The sequence below is a fragment of the Monodelphis domestica genome, chromosome 5 (genome assembly GCF_027887165.1).
Source record: "Monodelphis domestica isolate mMonDom1 chromosome 5, mMonDom1.pri, whole genome shotgun sequence".
Classification (NCBI taxonomy): domain Eukaryota; kingdom Metazoa; phylum Chordata; class Mammalia; order Didelphimorphia; family Didelphidae; genus Monodelphis; species Monodelphis domestica.
The window spans coordinates 164,940,922-164,966,412 of record NC_077231.1 but is presented as its reverse complement, the minus strand read 5'-3'; the positions used below and the strand labels follow the sequence as shown (position 1 = coordinate 164,966,412).

Here is a 25,491-nt window from a genome sequence, read left to right as displayed (position 1 = left end):
TTCTTGCAGATCTTCTATACTGTTAATAATTATAGATCCTATTCTACCACTAGTCTGAAGTTTATGTTTATCTCCATTTTCATTTGACTGTGTAGAGATAGGAATCTTTCCCTCTATTTTATTATTTTCTTATGGGAATAAGTTTGGTACATCTGCATGTCCCCCTGCATCATCAGTAGGATGTGTGCCTTCATTCTGTCCCACAGCACAAACATATGTTTCTGGATTTATAACTGTGTTCATAACCACTGAATCAGTGTCCATGTCTTTGCTACTCTCTGCCAGGTGTATACATAGCTCAGCTAATTCTTCTTGATTTGATTCATTTCCTATGAAGTCTACATTTGAGGTTGTATTCTCTACTATATTGGAACATGAATCTAAATCATAGCTGTTGCTTTGGCCATATTCCCCTCTGCCACTTAGAATATTGGCACCAACTGAATCCTTGGTTATTACTAAGACTCCCATTCCATCCCCATATTCAAATTTAACCATCATGTCACTTCCATTACTTTGAATAGGATTATTGTGTTCAAATATAATTTCAGCTTCATTTTCAGTTACTTTTGTCTCATCTTCATCACTAATTGCTGAATGGAAGGTATCAGCTTCTGGATTCAAACGAGATGTTTTTTCAAAGGGTACCTTTGCCATGTAGCTATTTACAGAATTAACTAAATTTGGTGGGATTACATGGTACAAATCTGTGAATGGTTTCCAAGCCTTTATATTTTTCTTCTTTAGCAACAGTAGCCTTTAGGGAATTGAAATTATGTGTCTCTGTATCTGTCACTAACTCCTTCTTAAGTTCTTGTGACTCTTTCTTTATCTTTTGCACAATTTAATCCCATTATCCACTCTACACTGGAAAAAGTTCTCCAAGAAAGATTTGATTTCATTTAAACTTTTTTTTCCTATGTGGTTACTGTGCAGCTCTTTTCAGTCTCTCATCTCATTTGCTATTTGTATTAGAGAGGATTATCTAGGAGATATTTCTAGTTGTAAAACTAGATACTCTGGAGTGACTAGAGAGATGCTAAGGGTAACCTCAGGGTGCTTAATTATAATAAGGAGATACTACTACTAGGGGAAACCTCAAGGTGCCTAGTTGTAATAGAGAGAGATTTACTAGGGAAATACTTGAAGGTGTCTATCAATTCCCTAGATGGCTAATTGATTAATATTTTTCCTACCCTCCTCCTCCCTCAATACCACCCTTCACCACCCTCTTCTGAAAGCTTCCCCCCACTCCTTCCCTGAGTGGACTATGAGATTTATGAGGGAAAACTCTTTTCTCTTCCTTTCTCAAGTAAAGGGGTTTATTGGGAACAACAGGACAAAGGATAGAAGATGGGGTGAGAGGGATGGGGTTATCTCTAATCTATAATGAGGATTAGGAAGATTTTGAGAAATGTCAGTCCTGTCACAGCTGTGACACAAAAGTCTGTCAGGGAGTTATGAAGGACAATTGATTTTCTTCTGTGTTCTTCTAATCAGCCCAGGATATAATGGTCAGTCACCAACATCAGCCATACCAAAACCTCAGCCTAGGTCAGAGGAAGCCAGTCTATTCCTTGGTCAGAAGCCTAGGAAATCTCTTTCCCTTCTCTCTCCAAAACCAAGAGAGTGGGTTAGTTCAGTTCCACTGTGGGATTAACTTCCAACTGCCTCTTCCTGGGAACATTCCAAATGGAATGTTACTTTTTTGATTGACAGCTGAGGTCCTTTTGCTTTGTGTTGCATGCTTGGCTTGCCCTGTAGATTCTCTCTTTTACAATACTAAGAGTATAAGTCACTTGTGCCATGTTTTTGTTGTTCACTTGTGCTATCATAATTAGCATTATTTTCCTCTCATGTTTTATTTGTAGTGTAAGAATTTAAAATTAGATTTTTATGCTAATATGAGAATTCCAAGGTAATATTGTGGTCACTGATTTAAAATATTATAGCTCAAGTCAAAATGACTTTTAGTAGTGTTTATTTACAAAGAGGTAGAAAGAGTAAAAGTAGAGAAATGTAAGAAGAGGATAGAGAAAATGTCTAGCCTGTCACACTAAATGTTGCACTGGTGTCGGGCTCAGCCCTGGGATGGGCTCATTAACCCTAAGCCAGAGGACCCAGTGATGTCTTATGTAAGGATTCCACCTATGCAGCCTCCTCCAGGAAAGGAAGGCCTCTCCATAACTAATTTCTCCAGAAGCCAGGAAAGGAAGATCAGCTACTCACTTACCCAAGATGAAGTCCAAAGGAGAAGATCCAGGAGCAGTTCTCCAAGAAGCAGTCCAAGAGCCAAAGTCAAGGTCCAAGCTGAAGGTCAAGTCAAAAGCCACATCCAAAAGCCAGCCACCAGGAGAAGCTTCTCAGACAGGAAGTTCGGGACTTTTTATAGTCCTTTTTTTCCTTTTTCCTTCCTCCACTTTATGGGAACCAATTGCAGTCTTTCAATTTGCTTCCCACTGCCCAGGGGGTGGTCCATGGCCTCCGGAGTTGTCACTCACTTTAGTAAGTGACTTGGGAACTCCCTTACTTAGTGTTAAGTAGGGGTGTTTAAGTTTTTGGTTGATTAATTTAAAAATTGCTGATTGGTAGACAAAGAAAGTTTGATTCACTCTTCACATTAGGAATCTTTAAAAGCCAATTGTTCTTTTTGTGAATGTTAGCATAAAAAGTACATGCAAGTCCACTGAATTGGTCAGAAAAACTGCAATATATTTGAAATACCTGAAAATTAATCAGAGTGGGAATTGTTGACCCTTCTGTAATGTGAGATTTCCATTTCTCAATTAGCATTGATTACCTCAAGATACCAAATTTGTCCATCTTATGCACAAACCAGGTTCAGGGACTAGTGTCAGTCCACATTAAATATCACTAAAGTTTAATTTATTTTTATTTTTTGATAACAAATATAAATAGGGGTTCTCTTCCCAAACCCAAAGAATCATCTTAAACGTTCCATTTTGGAGTTTAGAGAATTGATTCCTTTTTATTCCCCATATGTCACCACTGGCATTTTTGTTGTTGTTGTCTACCTGCTCTAGTACATCTGCATTTCTCAACTTTGGCTCCTTTGGTATCAGTTCTCTTCCTTTGTATGGCATTTGAGAGTGGGGGTGAGGGGAACTCTTATCTTAAATGTTAGAGTCCAAATATGGTACAGAAAATAGTTATTTAGAGAAAATTTCACAAATCTTTTCTGTTTTTCTTTGTTTGTTGTCTTTTCTGTTCTATCCTTAGTTTGTTTTGCCTTGATTAGTTTTTCTCTCCAAGCTTATTATGATCTTCCTTTTTTCCCTCTGTTGCTTCTTGCCATTTTATATGATAATATAGCCCATAATCTACCATCCTTCTTTGAAGTTTCTAAGATGTGTTTCTATTTCATGCAAGTGTTTACCTTGGCTGACATATCTCTTTTCTTAGCAAAAAGATCAAATGTTCACTGGCTGAGAAGATTTCTTGTTTCTTCTGGGCTTCTCATGGAGATTTATCTCAGTTGCACTTCCTTGGGAATTCTGACAACCTTTGTCAGGCTGGTTTCTTTATTGATTTTCCATCTTTTGTCATTAGTAGTTTTAAAAAATAGATCAACTTATTTTTTCTCCTATCTTGGTATTAATTTTGATTTTATTCTGACAAATTGATGGTTTTTTGTAGACATGGAGATTGCTGATTCAGAAATGACTCCTGCATTAGCATCCAGTTATTTCCTATCATAACACAATTAATTCCATTTTTTAAAAGGTTGGTTGGTGCTCACTGTGCCCAGTTCTTAGAGAAAGTATTATATACATATACATACACACACACACACACACACACACACACACACACACACACACACACACAAGGCTTTTTTACCATTCACAAGCCTTTGGGGTCACTTGTTTCTTATTTTGAACTGTATTTTCCAACATAGTTTTAGTTATTCTTTTCTATCCTTCATCTTACATTGATCAAAGCCATCAAATAGTATGGCACATATTAATCTAATTTGGAAGGTTTTAGCCAATTGTCTGTAGAATTTCTCTACCTTTTCATCCTTTGAAACAGATAGATTTTGGCAAATAAACTGTAGTTTATCTTCCTGGCTTTTTTGCAGGGAGCTGGGAGTAATAAATGCTTATTAGTAAATACCCATAATTCTGAGCAATCTCTTCTTTTCTACAAGCCTGCTACCATCATTACAGAAGCTGAAGACGGCTGTGTGGGATCAAGGGCCATTTTCCATTTTACTTCCTTTTATGGGTTGTCATTGCCAAAGATTTTTATCACCAAGACCCATTGGTCATATAATGAACCTTTTGTTATTTAACTAGGCTGGTTCTTAGGATAAGACAGTTATTGTGAGAAGTATACTAAAGTGTCTTTCCAATATTTCAGAACCTGACAGTATTTATTATATTGGCAAGAATCTAGTCTTAGCTCCATTTCACAGTGAAGAGGAATATGGCTTTATGGCAGTAACATAGAAACATAGAAAGAAGACTGGATTTGGAGACAGGACCCCTGGGTTAAAATCTTTGCTATGCTACTTACCCATTTGATTGGCTCTGAAATTCTCTGGCTTGAGCTGCCCAAGTTTTAGTTTAAGATGGACTCAGTAATGTCTAAGGACCATTTCCACTTCTGTGAATTATTTCTGGTGGGGAAGGGGGAGAAGACAAGAATTCCATGGGATAAGAAGGCATAATATGATTTCATTCTCCATCTCTGTAGAGCAGACTCTGTAGAGCAGAGTCATCCAACATACAGACCACAACACTCCCAAGTATAGCCCAAACCAGATTAAAATGTTTTGATGTGTTAATAAAAAAAATATACAAAATTTGTGGTTTTCCAAGTTATTGTATGGCCTGCAGGTTTCCTTATGTGTGCCTGAATGACTCCCATTTCTGTTTGAGTATAGATATAGATGGTATAGATAATCCCTAGATTGATGATATAGAGCTGCTTCTATCACTTGGTAGTTACCTGCTCTTCAGGTAGTATGCCCCAACATAAGAAATACTTAACAAGAGACCTTAATTAAGATAATTGCACCTATAGCATGCTTTAAAGTTTAGAGATTGATTATAAGATCTAAGTCAGAAATTGCGGTTATGAATAAACATGTTGTCACCTTTACTCTTTATTTTGGCAAGGAATGTTTAGTAAGCTAAGGACTGTAGGGAGGGCTGAATTCAGGAAAGTTTTTCAGAGTACAACCAAAGCCATGAAGATAAGTTTCTAAATCAAAAGAGACCCAATAGAAAGTAAACTCTAAAAGATCACCCTAGTGCAAATATTAATAATATGGAAATAGGTCTTGATCAGTGACACATATTAAACCCAGTGGAATTGCTCGTCAGTTATGGGAGGGAGTGGGGGAAAGGTATGAAAGAACATGAACCTTATAACCATGTAGAAATATTCTAAATCATCTAATTAAAGAAAATAAAAAAAAAGAGAGATCCAGTAAACATACAGTTGGGCATCAGTTGACCTGGATTTTTCCTCACCCCTTACCCCAACTTTCTTTTTTCCTTTCTTTACCCCTTCAGATTTGCAAGCTTTTTTTTTTCTTAAGTCCTTACTATGTACCAAACACACTGTTAAATTCTACAAATACAAAGACAGAAAGACAGAAAGAAAGAAAGAAAGAAAGGAAGAAAGAAAGAAAGAAAGAAAGAAAGAAAGAAAGAAAGAAAGAAAGAAAGAAAGAAAGAAAGAAAGAAAGAAAGAAAGAAAGAAAGAAGTCTCTAAACTCAAAGAGCTTATATTCTAGTGAGTAAGAGAGCAACTAAGAGTGGGGTGTGGGGGGGGGGTGGCGAAGTGAGAAGGTGCCCAAATTAAAGCATGGTCTGGAAAGTCCAAAAAGTCAGGAATGCGTGACCAGAGTACTCTTTCCTTAAATTTGAAGTCTGGGAGAAACCAGACAATTGCTGCAGGGGGCAAAAGGAGATGAGGAATTCCAGTGGTGAGGCAGGGAAGGTCTCTGCAGAATGGTAGAGAAAAATAGAGTCAGGAGTAGACAAAGAGGAATCATTTATGTTGTTTAAATCATTACTCTAAAAGTAGAATTAACAGACACTTTTATTTTGGTAGCATTCATTGCCCTGGGGCCTAGAACCTTTGAAAGGCAGTGGAAACTGATGAAACAACAATAACATCCATGAGAGATGAGACATTCTCAATAAAAGAGAAAACCAGAAAGTCATGGTGGTTGGTGTTCACCCATGCTCCATGAGACCTTTAGAGTGGAAGTCCACTTTGAGACAGGGTCCCTAAAACTTGGAGTGGCTTCTATCTTTCTATCTTTATGAAGCCTTGGTTAGCCATAAAGAGCATCTTTCAGTAAATCTTGTGTGTGTGTGTGTGTGTGTGTGTCTGTCTGTCCCTTTTCTCCTGTGGTCACCGACTCATCCACCCAACCCCCACCTCCCAGGACCTCATTTAGAAGGTTCCTCTAATTCTGAAACATCCATGATTATTCAAAGGAAATCAGCTAAATCCATTTTAAGAAAAGAAAAATGTTTGTTGAAACTCTGATGTTGAATTGGAGGGAAAGGTTGGGGCAGAGAGATCCTAAAGAACATTGCAGATAGGACTCAATGTTAGGTCAAGAATTGAAAAGGAGGACAAAAGTGGATAGCATCATAGTTGAGAAACTACACAGTGCTTTTAAGTATCATAAGTTCATGCCTGGCTAAGAGATCTATCTTTTTTTAAACCAATATTCTCCCAAAGATGTTGCATGGTTACAGATCCTGGATATCATTTTTTTAATAGTTAAAAATTAGAGATCCCAACAGGAAATGGATAGATGTATAGTGGCACAATGAGGCTGAATCATATTTCAAATTAAGCCCACTCAAAGAAGGGTATAGAAGTCATCATAAATGGTCCTGCTCAAGTGTGCCCCCCTTAAAGAAAATCCTTACATCCTTTTGTAATCACTAGCCTATATTTCTCTTCTCTTTCTTAAGGATGAGAGTGATGAATGCCTTCTATACTTTTGTCTGTTTTTCCTCCCTTCCCCCCTCTTTTGCATCACTTTACAATCTGGCTTCCTACACCATTACTGCTACCCTTCAGCTGCTCCCTCACCATGGTTCACATTTATTTCTTAGTTGCTAATATTATTCTCAGTCTTTTTTCCTTCCTGGTATTTCAGCTATCATAGAAGATATTGTTTCTCCTGGAGACTTTTTTGACATTTCCTTCTTTTATCTCCCTTCCTCTCTGACAAGTTCTCTATGTTCTTTGTTTTGTAATCCAGCCCATTGCCCTTAATTGTGGATGTCCCCCAGAGCTTGCTTGGGCCAGTTTTTATTTCCACACTCTTGGTATTTCATCAGTTTCCATGGGTTCTTTGTGCAGATGGCTTCTGAATCTGTAATCTTAATTCTTTTCCACAGCCCCAGTCCTGTACCACCAACTGCCAACCAGACATCATCTGGATGTTTGGTAGCCAACTCAGAGTCAAAATGTCTAGCTCAGAACTTTTTAGCTTTCTCCCCTAAACTTACCCCTCCTCCAGAGTTCCCTGTCTTTCATTGAGAGCACCACTATCCTTTAATAGATTTTCTGCTCAAATTACTTTGTATGGCACTGTTCAGGTTACTTTGTATTTATTTATCTGATTCACCTCTGACACATAATGGTTGTGTGGCTTGGAGCAAGTATCTCAACTCAAGTTACTCTAGACAAATAAGACTATAAGTTATAGTGAAGGTATAGACCTGTATTGATGAAGGGAGTTTCTTCCCCTATATCAATGAAATTACACATACATTTCTGATTCTTATTATCTGTTTAAAAGTACTCCCTTGATGAAATAAGTTCCTTGGGGAATAAAGGATTTTTCTTTGAATTTCTAGAACCTAGTTGGTGCTAATATGTATTAATAAGTTTATAATTGAATTAAAATGAAGTACATCATTGGAAAAGAAAGGGAACTGGTCATGTATTGATAGTGAGAAATATTTGGATAGTTTGGGTGATTGTGGAGCCCAAGAAAAGTAACAAAACCTAGAGGAAGACCTCCAGATTTTCTATGGAAGATCTCTAGAAGCACATGTTTTAGAATCATGCAAAAAAATGGCTTACATAAAAATAAAAATTTTGATTTATATCAACATAAGCAATATATATATATATATGTATATGTATGTATGTGTGTGTGTGTGTGTCTACATTGGTGACTGCACTAGCTTTAAAATGTCAGTGCTCATCCAGGGTATGATATAAATGTCTCATGCCAAAACTTTGTCAGCTACCTACCACTCATGCAAGGTTGATCCATAAGGCTTTGTAAACCTTAGTGCTCACTAGACTCACTAGAGTCAGTCTCTCAGGACTCTACATGTAGCACTACCACGCGTGAGCTGGCAATATTTTATTTTCTTCAGGGTTAGAATAAGTGTTTTTTTACATCTATATGTATAACATTGAATTTGAAAGAAAACTAAAGGATATAATGCAGTACAACTTATCACTTGAATTTGAATTTTAAATTTATGATTTTTAACAAGTTGAAATTTATCTTTTTTTAAACATCCTACTATTTTCATTTCTGTTAATTTTCAAAAGCAATCAGCAAGGTGGAGAAGATATTTTCCATTTATTCTATTCCAACCATCAGTCAACTAGCATATTTATTAAGTTTGAACTTTTAACAATTTTCAACCCATTCGTTTAAAAAAATAAATGGATCTTGTGAGTTGCAAATGAGTACTTAGTAAAGATATATCCAAACTACTTCTTTGTTGAATAGCAAATTCAATGTCAAGATGCATCTGCTGAGTAGATCCTGAAATATGGTTTGGGGACATCTGATTATAATAGATAAAGTGAGTTTTTAGTTACTCTGGGTAGTTCATTCCCAGAATGAAAGGGCAAAACTGAATGGATTGACTTGGGAAGACAAAGGGTTTGTGGGGGTGGGAGGTTCTGGTTTTTGGAAGGCCAAAAACTGTTGGGAAGAAGTGAAACACTATTGGGTCAGAGGGGAAGATTCTCAGTCAGTTGACCCTCATTTCCTGGAGGATAATTTAGCAGTTAGTTTAAATTACTCTCTCTAAACATAGGGAAGCAGGATGGCATAATGGATAAAATGCCTCCCTTGGAGTGAGTAAGATGGGGTGTGGGGGTGGGGGTGGGGGTGGGTGGGTATGTTTTAAGAGTTGCCTTTCTGTGTCAGGTTCACCTTACATGGGGAATTCCCTTTGCTGATCATTCTATAGGTTCCAAAGGGGGAAAATCATTTAAATATAGTAAAGTTTTATTAGTATATGAATACACATGAACATAAACAGAGCACTATCTCTGACAATTAAAAAGTTTTCATGGGCAAATTAACCTCTCCAGTTCCTTGGTAATTCTCTAAGACTGTCAGAAATAACTTAAGTGTGGGTGTGTATGTTTGTATGTATGCATATGTATATCACTATATAATTTATTTGGTCTGGACCTGTGATTTGATTGGGTTAGTTGGAAATCTCCACCAAAAATGTAAACTGGCAACTAAGTTATAACTTAGTCTTAGAAAATTTCTTTTATCAGTAAATTGTAATCTTGGATAGTTTGGTCACAGAGGTTATTTTGCCCAATGTCTTACAGCTAGAATGTGTGAGAGGTTGATTCGACTGTAACCGATTCAACAAACTGCATCTCATTGAGTATACTTGTAATTTCAAGTATATATCTCTATCCATATCATTCATACTATGAGGCTTCTCCAGACCCCTTCATTTGTGATTGTTCACTAATTAGACTTTTGCTACCTTCTAATTATTTTGAGTGAGTGAGGATACAATGCATTTATTTTATTTTATTTTATTTTTGCCCCTGTGAACTTTAGAACAAGACTTTTGTTATGGCAGCTTTGATCTCATATTTATGTTTGCTTGCTTTGAAGTAGGTGATGAGTTTGGGTGAGTGAAGATGGTGGACGTTGAAGACATTGCATACCAGCTCACCATCTAAGTTGTTGCCTTCAAAATATTTCTTTTCTTTGTAATCACAAACTCTTTGAAGAGTTAGATTCCATTTGCAAAACTAACATATTGTAACAGTTAAAAGAGTGGTTGCCTTAAACTGTGACTGCAAAAATATGGTTTCAAGACTTTGAATTTTCAAAACTGTAAAGATAATTTTTAGTGTCTTGATTTTATATTAAAAAATAAAGTGGTCGCCATGGGAAAAATTCCCAAATATGAAATACCCAAGTCAGCTGGGTTTTTATTCAGATTTTAATTAATACAAATAAGGAATCAAGGAAAAGGGGGAGAGAGAATAAGAGGAAATAATGTATGAGGGGCTTAGGCCAAAATGGCCTAGGCCTGGGCCTTAAGAGAGACCAGTCAGTCTTTAATTCACTCACCACAAGATTTGTCCCAAGCAAGATTCTAGTGTTCAGAGAGACCCTCCAGTTTAGTTCCTCAGCTCCACTAAGTTCAGCCACTGAGCCCTCCAATTCAGCTTTGGCAAGCTGACCCGCCCAGAGGCCTTTCTGACCTCCTTTTTAAAGAGAATTTTCTCCTATGTCACCTCCCCTAAGTTCTCACATCTACCAATCACAGTAGATATTTTCACAGGACTGACCATTCTTAATTCACATCTTCTTTAGTTCTCAATTTCTCTAGGTAGACTAAAACTTCTGAGTAAGTTCACACCTGAGTATACTGAAACTTCATACCACTTTTGTTAAGCTTGTCCCTTGCAAGTTTGCAAGTTGCCTGACCTTTTAGTGATTAATTTGACCTTCATAGGTACTTAGCACCCTTTTTATATTAGATCTAAAAATAGATCCAGCTTAAGGGTTCTTGCTTCACTTTAAGTGTGGGTTAAATAATTTTTCATTGTTCAATAAGGAGTTTTACAACTTTATCTTCCCCTAAAGTATGCATAAGTATGGGTGGAATAATGTTAGAGTTTTCACATTCCTGATCAAGTACCTTCATTGTTTAAAATGGGGAATGGTCTTAACCAAATGTTCTAAGTAAAGTCTGAGAATTTTTAACATTCACAAGTCTGAGAAATTTTAAGATTCACAATATCTATTTGCATCTTTTGTTGCTTAATTTTCTTCTTTTGGAGAATGATTACGTGAGTAGCCTGAAATTTGACAAGATTGTAATATAGATAGATAGATAGATAGATAGATAGATATAGATAGATAGATAGATAGATAGATAGATATAGATAGATATAGATAGTATGTACATATTTATTTGTGTCTTCAATGCTTAGCATAGTGCCTGGAACATAGTAGGCACTCAGTAAATGTTAATTGATTAATATTGTCTCCTCCACTAGAATGTGAGCACCTTAAGAGCAAGGACTTTGTTTTTGCCTTTGTATCCCCAGCACTTATTGCATAGTATCTGGCACACAATTAAGTGCTTAATAAATTCTTGTTCACTGACTGACCAGCTGTTCTCAGTGCCTCCTGCTACATTACTCAGTCAGTATTTTTTAGGCATCCAGCATGTGCCAGGAACTGTGTTAGATGTCTGGGATACAAAGGCAAAAATGAGCTTTACATTCTGCCAAGGGAGACAGGATGTACATAAATAAATTTATGCAGAACATATGCAAAATAAATGCAGGACATTTTTGGGAGGTGGAACATTAGGAACAGATTATATTTTAGGGTGCAAGAGTAAGAAGAGAGTGCTTTCCAGGCAAGGGGTCGGGGAGAGCTAGCCATTCATTTCAAAGGACTGGAGACAGGAGATGGAGTATATACAAGGAAAAATAGAAGGCCTGGTTGAGTGAACAATAAAATGTGGGAGGGGCTTATCTATAATACACTTGAAAAGTAGATTGAAAACAGCAAACAAAATTTGATCCTAGAGGCAATTGGAAGCCACTTTACTTTAGATAGGGAAATGACATAGGCAGACCTGATCTTTAGACAATTCTCTTTGGCAGTTAATGGATGATGAATTATATAGTAGGAGACTTATTAGAAAGACTTTTGCAAGTAGTTCATATGAAAGGTGGTGAGGATTTAAACTGTGTCAGAACTAATAATAGCTAGCATTTACATAGTAATTTATTTGTTTTATTTGATACTTAAAACAACACTTTGATGTAGGTGCTTTCAGTATCCTCCTTTTGCAGATGAGGAAATCAATACTGAAAGAAATTAAAAGACTTATCCAGGGCCCCAAGCTAGGAAATGCCTAAAGCAAGATTTGGACTCAGGTATTCTTCACTCTAGTTTTGGCACTCTAACCACTACAATGACAAGAAGATGATGAGGGTGATTGACTAAGATTAGAGAAATGAGTATATTTAAAATGAGAGAGATCTAGAAAGAAGACTATCTTATGAAGTCTACTTTCAACATTTTAAAGGTGTGTGTCTGGTGTTTTTAAAGTAATTTTGTGATTTTTAGCCTTTATTGATCTTGTGAACATCTTTATTTAGAAATTCACTTATGAATTATAAAGGTTAAAATTAATGTTTGGACGATGATTATATGAAATTATGTGATCACCAGTTTTTGTTATATCTTGAGTCAGAAATTTATTTACAAATAGAGAGGAAACAATAAAGAAGAGAAATATTAGAGGGATAGAGAAGTTATCTATCCCATCAACCTAAATGTTTTGCTCTGGGTCTGCTTAATCCAGGTAGAGATTAATTAGCTCTCAACCAGGAAGGCTGGTAGTGAGTAACCACTTGGCCTTCTCCAAGATGGAGGCTAGTTTCTCTAGAAGCTAGGAAAGGGGTCATCTTTTTACTCACCCACCGAAGTAATCCAAGAGTCATAGCCCAAGTAGAAGCCAAGCTCTGAGTCCACGATCCAAGCCGCAATCTCCAGCAAAATTCCCTGGAAGACTATCTAAGACTACCTCCAGAAGATAATCTCTTCAGAATATCTTCTCAAAGACAATCTGCTCTGAAGGAGTTTGGGGCTTGCTTTTTATGGTGACTTCTTGTCTCCTCCCCTCTTCACAGGGGCCAATCACAGTTTCCAAATTGTCTAGCACTGCCCAGGAGGCAGTGTCTGTAGGATCAATTTCTCATCTTCTGAAGATTAAGTTCTTATCAAAAAGATTCACAGATTCTTGGCTGCTTGAATTTCTAAGGGTATGATTTCTGTAAGTACCTGGATAGCTTCTCACCTAGTATTAAGTAGGGTGTTCAGACTTTTGTTGATTCATTTCAAAAAGTAGACAAATGGAGAGTTAATCCTGTCTTTACAATCTAGTGAGGTACTAAGTAGGGGTACTTAAGGTATTGTTAACCAAAGTATTAACTAAAAATAGACAAAGGGATTAAAGGATTCCTTTTCACAAGTGTAAACTCAAAGAGAACAAAGAATTCCCTTTTACAGTATTTCTTACCTTTATAATAATAATAGCTAACCTTCATATAGTGTTTTAAGATTTGCAAAATGTTTTTCATGTATTATTTGATCATCCAGCAGGCTTATGAGGTAGGTGCTATTATTTACTATTTCTCCGCCTCAGAAAAAATTAAATGGCTCTGAAAAAGATTAAGGGACTACTCAGGGTCAGATAGCTAGTATTAATAGGTCTGAGGAAGAATTCAAATTGAGATCTTCTGAATACCAAGTTCATTACTCTACTATATCACCTACCTTCCTGTAACCAAATTGAAATTTGGGTTGCCTAAGTAAGATAAATAATAAAAACATGCTTGTTTTCCCTCCTATCCAGAACCATATCTTATTGGCTCAGCCTTCTGGTAGAATAGGAAGTAAAGTTGAGTGGAGAATGAGACCCAAAGGCTAGTAGATTAAATGCTTTGTGCCACTCTCTTAGGAAAATTAAACAAAAACCAGAGTGTGGTAGGTAGTATCTAGGAGAAAAGAACTTGAGAGGCATTTGTAAAATTGGGACCAAATCTTTTCCAACTTAATATACACTTATTATGCAACCTTTTTCTTTTTGTCTTTCTGACTGAATATGTTAGATCATGTTTACAATTAGAGTAGGGATTTGGAGAGGTAGAGAATAAGTATGGAGCAAAACCAGTTATTTCAGTCAGTGGCCTTGATTTAAAGGACCACACAGTGTGACTCCAGCTGATTATTTGGGGGAAGCAGAACTGTTTAAATCCTACATTCTTTGTTTTCTCTGCCAAGGAGAATGAGCTAAGGACTGAAAGAACAGGATGATAAATAGAAAGTTGAAACTTGAAATAAATAATAAGATAGCAAAAGGCTCCCTAACTGCCTTTGATAAATTCAATTCAGTAGACCCAAATGAGTATGAACCTAGGGTGATAAAAAGATTGATGGACATGACTATTAAACTGTTGTCATTTATCTTTGTTCAAAAAAAAAAGGTAGTGACTTATAGGAAAAGTACTCTTGGGCTAGGGAAAGAGCAGTTCTTATGGAAAAGATGAAGAGATGTGAACTAGACATTGCTTTCCTATTGTTTCCCCACTGCATTGCATATATAGTGGGTATTTATGTGGAGACTGAATTTCAGTAGTTGCTAGTAGAAATAGGTGGATTCAGTTCTGATTCAAACAACCCGATCCAAAGAATAATCATTAAGAGCTATATGTCACTTAGGAAGGAGCTGTCTAACGGAGTTTCCCAAGGTCTTGTGCGTGGCCCTATGCTTTTTGCCTCTTTATTTTTATTTTTTATTCAGCTCCTCCCTCCCTTCCCAATACCATAGAAGGTATCATCTAGCAAATGATAAAGTCTGTGTTTTTCATATTTCCATATTTGTGAACATTCACAAGTTATTCTTCAAATATTAAATCTATAACTGTATGTAATGTTCTCTTAGTTCTACTCATTTCACTCTTCATTATATTATGTAGTTCTTTCCAAGTTTAATAAATTAATGGGCCTATGATTTTTTATGGTACAATAGTATTTAATCATAATCATATATTATAATTTGTTTAGCCATTCTCCAACTGATGGACATCTCCTAGATTTCCAGTTCTTTGCCACCATAAAAAGAACTGCTTAATAAATATTTTGTAACATATAGTTTCTTTTCCCTTTTTTCTGATCTTCTGAAATAGACCTATTGCTAGGTCTTAGGATATACAGAGTTTTATAGCTCTAGATTTGTAATTCCAAATTGCTATCCAAAATGGTTTCATCAACAGTGTTTTAGTGTTCCTACTTTTCCACATCCTGTCCAACATTTGTCATTTTGCCCTTTTGTCGTTTTAGCCAATCTAATAGGAGTGAGATGATACCTCAGAATTGCTTTGTTTTGCATTTCCCTAATCAGTAGTAATATAGAACACTTTTTATGTGTACATAAATTTATTTTGTATGTGGGCTTTGATTTCTTTATCAGAAAACTCTATTCATATCATTTGCTTATTTATCCCTTAGGGGATGGTTCTTATTTTTATAAATATAATAAAGTTCTTGTATTTTGGATATGAGAACTCTATCTGCTTTCTTTCTAATTTTGGCCACTTTTGTTCATTTGTACAAAATCTTTTCAATTTAATGTACTTATAATTATCTATTTTACATCTCATAGCACTCTCCATCTCTTGTTTACTCATAAGTTCCTCTCCTATCCATGAATCTAATAAGTAATATGCTCCCTACGCTTCTAATTTGCTTATGATATCTCCTTTTATGTCTAGATCTCATATTCATTTTGATCTTATCTTAGTGATTGATGTAAGATATCTTTTCATACTCAGTTTCTGCCAAACTATTTTCCAGTTGTCTCAGCAGTTTTTACCACATATATAATTTCTTATCCCCAAACCTTTGTGAATTTTAAAAACTACTCAGACTGTACTTTAGAAGATTTGATTTAGCTATTTACTTATTGTAACAATGGAGATACTTGGTCTAACAGAATCAGGAATGTACTGTGAACTTGGAAATTATTCCACCCCACTCAGACAGTACTTTAGGGGAAGATAAAGTTGTAAACTCCTGATTGAACAATGAAGGTACTTAACTCATACCTTATAGTGAAGCTAAAACTTAAGCTAAGTCTATTTTTAGATCTAATACAAAAAGGTGCTAAGTACCTATAAAGGTTAAATTAATCACAAAAAGGTCAAGTAACTCACAAAAGGTAAGCTTAACAAAGAAGTGTGAAGTACTTTAGAAGATATAATCTAACCAGAGAAGGTGAGAACTAAAGAGTGGATAGTCCTGGAGAAAATCTAATCAAAGAAGGTGAGAACTAAAGAATAGGCAGTCCTGGAAAAAGTGTCTACTGTGATTGGTAGACGTGGAAATTTAGGGGAGGTGACATAAGAAGAAAAATTCTTTAAAAGGAGGCTAAAAAAGTCAGTTCAGGCAATTCAGTTTGAATTGAATTCAGTTCGGAGTGCAATTGGATTCGGAGTTCAGTTCAGGAGTGGAACTCAGCCTGGAGGATCTCACTCAGACAAGCTTCCTTGGAGATGGTCTCCTACTGAGTGATAAGACTGACTCCATTTCCCTTAGGCTCAGGGAGGCCACTTTGGCAAGGCTTTTAACTCCTTCCTGGCTCAGCCTAAGCCAGAGCAGTTTAAGTTAATTCTTTCTCTCCCTCCCTCCCTCTCTCTCTCCCTCCCTCCCTCTCTCTCTCCCTCCCTCCCTCTCTCTCTCTCTCTCTCTCTCTCTCTCTCTCTCTCTCTCTCTCTCTCTCTCTCTCTCTCTCTCTCTCTCTCTCTCTCTCTCCTCTCTTTTCCTTAATTCCTTCTCTCTATATTAATTAAAATCACCATAATTCCCAGCTGACTTGGGTATTTTATTATTTGGGAATTTTCCCTGGCGACCAATTATTTAGATTTCAAGTCACAAAGCAAAAATTATCCTTACACCTTTTACTACTTTTTATTATATATCTCCTCTGTTCTACTGATCTTTCGTTCTGTTTCTTGGCCAGTACCAGATAGTTTTGATAGTTACTGCTGTGAGATATATATATCAGTTTAAAATCTGGTATTGCTAGACCTCCATCCTTTACATATTTTTCATTAATTCTTTTGATATTCTGACTTTTTCTTCCAAAAGAATTTTGTCATTTTTTTCTAGCTCAATAAGATAATTTCTTTGTAATTTGATTGATGTGATTTCAAAAAGAAGATTAGTTTAGGCAGGGTTGTTATTTTAATTATATTGATCCTGCCTATCCATGAACAATTAGTATTTCTCCAATTATTTAATCTGACTTGATTTGAGTAAAAAGTGTTCCGTAGTTATGCTTGTGTAGTTCCTGAGTTTGTTTTAGCAGGTATACTCCCAGGTATTTTGTTCTATCTGTAGTTATTTTAAATGGAATATCTATTTCTATCTCTTTTTGCAGGATTTGTTAGTAGTATATTAAAATGCTGATGATTTATGTGGGTTTATTTCATATCCTGCTACATTACTAACATTATCAATAGTTTCAGCTAACTTTTTAGTTGAATCTCTAGGATTCTCCAGATATACTATATTTTCTGCAAAAAGAGAGTTTTATTATTTCTTTGCCCATTCTTATTTACTCATTTTCTTTTTCTCCTTTTATTTCTATTGCTAACATTTCTAATATTATGTTAAATAATGGGCATACTTGTTTCTCTACTGATCTTATTGGGAAGGCTTTTAGCTTTTCCCCATTACGGATAATATTTGCTGATCATTTTAGATAGATGCTTTGTATAATTTTAAGAAAAAATTCATTTATATCTATGCTTTCTAGTATTTTTAATATGAAGGAGTGTTGTATTTTATCAAGGGTTTTTCTGCATTCATTAATAAAGTCAAGTGATTTTTATTACTTTGGTTGTTAATGTGATCAATTATGTTTATAGTATTCCTTATATTAAACCCTTCCTGCATTCCTGATATAAATTCCATTTGGTCATAATGTATAATCTTTGTGATATGTATTTGACTCTTTCATATTTATCTTTGATAAAGGTATTGATAACAGGTATCAAATTGTAGATGACAAAGGTAGGGGAGGGCAGTAATTAACCTAATCTGTTTCATGACAGTCACATAGAAAACAATTTTTTTTAAAGTTCGTATCTTCCACCTTAGGATCAGTTCTAAGACAAAAGAGTGGCAAGGGCTAGGCATTTGAGGTTAAATGATTTGCCCAGGATCAATTTTTGGTTCAAAAAGTCATTAACCCTAGTATAAGATAAGAGAGGGTTAAAAAAATGATACTTCATCTGAAAATGATGTAAGGTCTCTGGTACCCTGCAAGCTCAATTTGAGTAATTCAATAAGCATACTCTGTTTCATGCATTGTGCTAAACAGTTTGTTTTCAAGGAACTCAAATAATATGCAAATAACAATGCACATACACAGGGTAATAGAAGGTAAGATTAGAGAGAAGGGACAGGGTTAGAGTGAAGGGGATAGGTCTGTAAAAGACCTGTAGAAGGTGAAATTTGAGAGGAATCTTGAAGGAAGCTAGGAATTGCAAGTAAGGAGGAAGAATATTCCAAGCATAGATTTAGGGGTGTGAGTGGTGAGCTGTAACCAGTGCAAATGCACTTCTATGTAAGTTGGAAGGTGGGATGTTGTGTGTGAGGAACAAGTGGGTCAGTATAGCTGGATTGTAGTTGTATAGAGCTTTAAATGTCAAAGAATTTTATATTTGATCCTTGAGGAAGTAAGGAGCCATCAAAATTTATTGGTGGTGGGAATTGGGGGTAGGGTGGTAGCATGTTTAGGAAAATCACTTTGCCAGCTCTGTGGAGGAGAGATTAAAATAGGGGGAAAATTGAGAGAGGGATATTGATCAGAAGACTATTGCAGTAGTCCAAATGAGGTAGTATGGAACTGAATTAGGGTGGTGATTACATGAATAGAGAGAAGAGCACATATATGATAGATGTCTTAAATGTAAAACAGACAAGATTTGATGACAGATTGATTATGTGGGATGAATGAGAATGAGGAAACAAGGACAACATCATGATTTTGAGCCTCATTGACTAGGAGGATGGTGAAACCCTTAACTGTAATAGGAAAGTTGGAAAGAAACATTTAAAGGGTTTGATAATGAGTTCTGGTTTTGGATGCTTGCGAGATTTTATAAGATCTGTGAATCATCTATTTCACTGTGAGTTGATGAAGTTACCAAGTGAGACAGTATATAAGAAAGAAGAAAAATAGGATCCAGGACAGAGTCTAGAGGGACAGTGACAATTATGCCCTGGCTGGGCATCTGGCAAAGAAAACTGAGATATGTCTGATAAGGAGGAGGAGAGCCAGGAGAGTTGTGGTCAAGAAACCTAGAGAGGAAAGTATGCAGAAGAGACTAATTAACAACATAAAAAAGAGGTCAAGAAGGAAGGACATAGTTGAGAATAGATCATTAGCTCTGACAATTTGGACATTACTGGTAATTTTGGAAAGAGCAATTTCAGTTCAGTAATGAATTACTCTGCATTGTATGAAGCACTAAGGACCTGAAAGCTCTGTGGTACTTTGCTGTAGTAAAACCACAACTTAATTATGGTTTTCAGTGTTAGATGCCACATTTTAGGAAGGATATTAATAAACTGGAGATTGTAAGTGAAGGATGGTAATCCTTGACAACATGCTATATGAAGGTTGCTTTAAGGGCCAAGGATCTGAAGAAGAGAAGACTTTAGTGGCTACAGTATTGGTCTTTACTGGTTCCCCAGGGTTTTGTCCTGGACTCTCTTCTTTTCTTCAACCCCCTTTTTTATTAACTATGTCACTTTTCATGGATTTAAGTGTACTATAAACTCTGTGCAGATTGTATATGTAAGATACATGTAATCCAAACCTAATATCTCCCTTAAACTTCATTCCTTCATCATCATTTGACTTCATCATCGGTTTGACAATTCAGACTAGCTTTCCCAGGGGCATCTTAAGGTTATCATGTCCAAAACTGAGTTTATTATCTTTTCTCTCAAATTCTTTTCTCTCCCAACTTCTATATCTCCCTTGAAGGTTCCACTATCATACGTGCATCTCAGATTTTTAATATTTTAACTTGACCAGCCCATATGTTTGAAATGCATTTGCTTCTCACCTCAATTTCAAAAAAATCCTTCTCTTAAGAAAATCAAGGATCAAGTTCTTCATGAAGCTTTTCCTGATTCTTCTAATTGCTATCCCTCTCAAATTACTTTGCATTAACTATTTTGTAGGGGTAGTAGCTAGGTGTGTTGCAGTAGATAGAGCACCAGGCATTGAGTTCAAAGACCCAAGTTCAAATTAGGCCTCAGACCTGTGTGACCCTGGGCAAATCACATAAGTCTTTTTGCTTCAGTTTCCTCATCTATAAAATTAACTGGAGAAGGAAAGGGCAAACCATTCTAGTATTTCTGCCAAGAGAACCCTAAATGGGATCATGAAGAGTCTAACACTTCTGAAATGACTGAAAAAATGACAAACAACTTTTTATGTGTGTATATATATATATATATATATATATATATATATATATATATATATACTATGTGTCTACACACACACACACATACACACACACACATATATATATATACATATAGATGTGTAGTATAATATAATATCCCCCTTAAGCTCCTTGTGAGGAAAAATGATTTCATTCTTCATACTTATCTCTCCATTGCCTAGTACTATACCAGACATACTGGTGCTTGATTCTTTTTAACTGATTAATTAAAATCTAACAAGAATCGTCATGTGAAAGAAGTATTAGACTTATTCTTTTTAATCCCATAGGCAGAAGTAGGATTAGTGTATGGAATTCTAGAGAATCTGGTTTAGACTTGATAACAGTGAAGATTTCTTCACCATTAGAGCTGACCAAATGTAGAATGGGCTTTCTCAGAAGGTAGTGACTTTAGTAAAGGACTGGATAACTAGTTGTCAGGGGCCTTTGCAGAGAATATTTTTTCTTGTTCATATCTGGCTTCCTGCAAAAGTCTTCAACTGTCCCTTCCAACGTAGAGATTTTTTTGCTCACCTGGCAAACGTAGTCACTCTAGGATTTCTATACTCTGCCATGACATTGAGTACATTCCCTCACACTCATTTTCAGACTTTTTTCCATTTGTCTTTTCTTCTGTTAGATTGTAAGCTTCTAGAGGTCAGGCACTGCCTTTTTTTTTTTTTTTGGTATTTGTTTAGTACAGTGTCTGACACATTGATTACCTGAGGAGGTTATGGAATTACCTAGCACTACCAAACTTCTTCAGGTGGAGGCTTCATGACCACTTTTTAGGAATGTGGTGTGGGTATTTCCTGCTAGTTAATTTCAAATGTCTCTTCCGGCAGTAGTATCTTTACAAATTCTATTTTTCCTCATATCACTAATTAAAACTCAAACATATTGTATTCATATTTATAAATTTAATCAGTTAACTGGACCATTGAATTTGAGTATTGGACTTTGAATCAAGAAGTTTTAGTTTGAAGAGTTTGACTCTTGCTTCCTTAACAAGTAACAATCTCAGACACAGTTTTCTCATCTTTAAAATGGGGGAAATAATAGCACTTATTTCACAGGGTTAATGTGAAGATTAATTGTGTTAATATTTAAAGCACTTGTACATTTAAAGTTATTAAAATGCTTATTATCATAGTTATGGTTGTTGCGCTTTGTATGAATGCTATTTCATGTTATCATGGACCAAAATTGATCCCATAATTGCATTTTTGTAATTATTTTTCTAGAAGGACGTATAAGCATATGCCTAATTAGATAAATAATTTCTCTAGGATTTTTAGATTACTAATTATACTTGGGATTATAAAAATGTTTTTATAGGCATGGGTAAACATAACAAATGGCTTTTGTTATAAGAAAGTTATGAAGATAGAGATTGGACTACTAGTCAAATGGACTGTTACCTAATATCTGTTTGAAGAATACATGAACTTATTTCTATCTGCATCATCACATTAATGACTTAATATGTTGTATTCTCTTTCTAGATTGGAGCATATGATCAACAAATATGGGAAAAATCGGTAGAACAAAGGGAAATTAAGGTAGCAAAGATTATTTTTTAATACTTTGAAGCACAATTTTTATATATTTAATGTCACAATTGCAGTTTCTTTTATAATACCCTCTATGTAATTATGACATAAATGAATGTTTAACATTACAATATAAATTAAAAGGTAAGATCTTTGATAGCATTCTCATATGGCTTTATCTTTGTTCTTTTGAATTATGTATTCTAGCATCTTTCTGTCCTTTTATTTCCCTTTTGAATTCTAATGGTTATCTTTTATCAGCTTTCCCCCCTTCCCCCTTTCACTTGTTGCCTTATACTTCTAGTTTATTTTTTTCTCCCCTTTGATGCTGTCAATGCTCTGTGTACAGTTGATTAGACTGGTAAGTATTCAGGGTTTTTTTCCCCTCTAAGTGACCTTGTGCAAATTATGTTTTAAATAATTGAAATCTTGCATTTTGGTACTACTAACAGAATGCTATTGATTCTGAAATAATTTTGGAAAAGCTGACCAATTTTTTTAGTCTGAATTTTCAGAAATTAACTAAAAGCCTCTTCTGTTATAGCTTGCTTCTCCTTGCATCATTGTTGATTTTAATCAATATATCCACTCATAGATTGCTGTTTGCAAGTCTTTGAGAAAATATCTTATTAACTTCATGCACTATTTCTGAATAGTAAATATTTCTTTAAAATTATTTTTCTTAGATATTACTAATTAATTAGGTGATATGCATGAGCTAAGCCATTATAAAAACTTCATGTGGATTGATTGAGCTTATCTAGTTTTGCTTGAAACTGGTCAAAAGATTGCATATTAGAAATTTTGACATTAGATTATAAGCCAGATGGTTATTTTAAAATATGGAAAAATTGGTGCTTGCACAAAATAGCACTAAATTCTGGGGTTCCTTGTCTAAAAATGAAGTATTTATTTTAATTCATGGGAATATAAATGTCAATCAAATTTGCAAAGAAATAACCTGTTAATAAATCTATCATGATTTTGCAGGGGGAACACAGCTCAAACCATTCTATTTACTTTTCTAATTTCTCAGAATTAGGAAATATTACTAAAATAGATGGGATGGCAAAATGGGGTTGTGTCAGTAAATTGTTCTTATAGTAACTGAAAGGCAAAAAAAGTCTAGTTAACTATTGCTTCAAAGTGTTCTCTTTAAAACTTTGGTAACAATAGGTGAATAAGTGTACTATTCTTTTTATGATTAGCAAACAGTTGTATTTTAGAACAATTCTTGCTGCTCTTGAAACCTGCTGCAAAGAAATTACTTGGAGGAAAAATTTGATATATAGTTCAGAATTCATTTTGTCTTGGGGCTTCAATGGAGAGACAAATAAATACATTTAAATTGATCTATAAATGGTGGTGGTTTTAAAGAAGTGAGAAATTTGATTATCTGCATTTTAGGAAACCTTTTATACTAATTGTGTCACCTTATTGAACAATACTGTTATTTGTAAGTAATACAGAGTTGAAAAATAGGCCAAATATATTTCTTTTGAAATATTAGTTTAACTCATCTAAATGATGATTTTTAGATTTTGTAATCTTTAAAAAAAGGTACAATTCTTAATCATTTTAAATTTATAATAGATTTATGGAAACTGTATTCACTGGTTGACCTACCTATCAATAAGTTCTTCCAGTTTTTTTTTTTTTGGCATCCACCAAAATTGTAATACTTTTAAAAATTGTTGTTTTAAATAATCATGAATAAAGATACAAGATTTCCTGCATCTTAAACTGCTAGTTATGATTTTAAATGGAACCTAAACAAATTTCCTGCTTAGGAAGTACAGATCAGTGAACCAAAACTTACTTTCTGAATTTAAAAGCCATTGTAACTTTTAAATTACTCTTTCAATTTGGCTTCTTTTTGTTCAATTATATATTAGTTAGTTTGTATATATAAATATATATGCATATGTACTATATATTATTAATTAAAATTATGTCTTTTGAAAGAAAATAGCAATATTAAGTTGTGTATATTCCAGGAAGACTGAACTCCTTTATTGAAAATTGATAACCATATAAATTAATAGCTCCTTAATTTTTCCTTCTCTATTCCTATTTTAACTAATTTTGCTTTCATTTTCATTTATTTATCATGCAGATTTTTGAGCTTTCAATGGTAGTCAGTATCAAAACATTAAATAACTTATCTAATATTGGCCACTTATATGAATTAGAATTTTTCCAACTTAAATTAATCAGTCAATTAAACATTTTATGCACCTACTATGTGCTAAGACTCAAAAGACAGTATTTGCCCTCAAGAAGCTTACAATCTAATGAGGGAGACAAGCAGCAAACAAATTGTATAAATAAACTATATACAGAATAAATGGTAAACAATTAAAAGAGGAAAGGCACTAGAATTAAGGTATCAGGAAAGGCTTCCTGGAGAAGAGAGGCTTTTAGTTGGGACTTGAAGGAAGCTAGGAAGGCCAGTAGACCTAGATAAGGAAAGAGAATATTGCTTGCACTCTTAAGGAACAAGCAGAGAAAATGCCTGGAGCTAAGAGATGGAGTATTGTTGTTGTTATTAGGGGGTTTTGTGTGTGTGGAATAGCAAAATGGTCAGTATTACTGGATCATGGAGTAAGGTGTAGGAAGAGTGGAAATTTGCAAGAGACTAGATTATCTAGCAATTATAATGACAAATTGAGGATTTTTGTATTTGATCCTGGAGAAGATAAGGAGCCACTGGAGTTTACTGAACAGGTAGAGGTCTGTGTGTGTATGTCTGTTTGTCTGTCTGTCTGTCTGTCTGTCTGCCTGTCTGCTTGCCTGCCTGCCTGCCTGTCTGCCTGTCTGTCTGTGTCTGTGGTATGAATGAGGGTCAGACCTTCACTTCAGAAAAATCACTCTGTTGGCTGAATGAAGGGTAGATTAAAGTGGGAAGAGACTTAAAGACAGGCAGATCAAGCTATCATGAGTACTGATTGAGCTTATTAATTTAAATTGAATTTAGGTTTTTATGTTCTCATTTTATAAAGTTGACCAGTTAGTCAGAATATGGATAGATCCATCAATGAGTTTTTTTGAAAGTCTTTTAAAAACTCATAGTTTTTTAAAATTAGATTGACTTGGAAATGATGGAAGAGCATTTGATCTTAAGTCAAGAAGACCCAAGTTCATATCCAGCCTCAAACATTTTTACTAATTGTATAACTCTGGGAAAATAATTTAACCATTGTTTTAGTTTCCTTAACTGTAAAGTGGGGATAACAATAGTATCTGTCTCAAAGGATTGTTGTGAGGATCAAATGAGATAATATTTGTAAAGTACTTAGCATAGTGCCTGGCACAGAGTAGATGCTTAATTACTGTTTCTTTCCTTACTCTTCCTTCCCTCCTGCCCCTAAAGAAAAAAAAATGATATCTGAATGTATTAAATAATTATAGGATATAAGAGGGGGAGGATCAGGGAAATTTAGAGCAAAATAGAGGACATTCAAGTCTGTTTTCATACTGAAGAATTGCTACACATAGCAAGCATTTTATATCATTGTTCAGTTGTTATTGACTCTGTGACCCTAGATGGGGATTTCTTGGCAAAGATAATGAAGTGATTTGCCAT

At 35.1% G+C, this 25,491-nt stretch overlaps 1 protein-coding gene across 4 annotated transcripts in view; it reads left to right on the top strand.

Moving 5' to 3' along the window:
- PHTF2 (putative homeodomain transcription factor 2) overlaps positions 1-25,491 on the top strand; it is a 170,427-nt gene that overhangs the window by 79,176 nt on the left and 65,760 nt on the right. For 3 of the 4 annotated variants that reach the window (XM_007504048.3, XM_056799501.1, XM_056799502.1), the window contains exon 3: positions 21,858-21,914. In XM_007504048.3, coding sequence (XP_007504110.1) covers positions 21,858-21,914 — 57 coding nt within the window. Of the gene's footprint in view, positions 1-21,857; positions 21,915-21,995; positions 22,267-25,491 lie in introns of those variants that run through there. The other variant, XM_056799500.1, reaches the window with a different exon arrangement.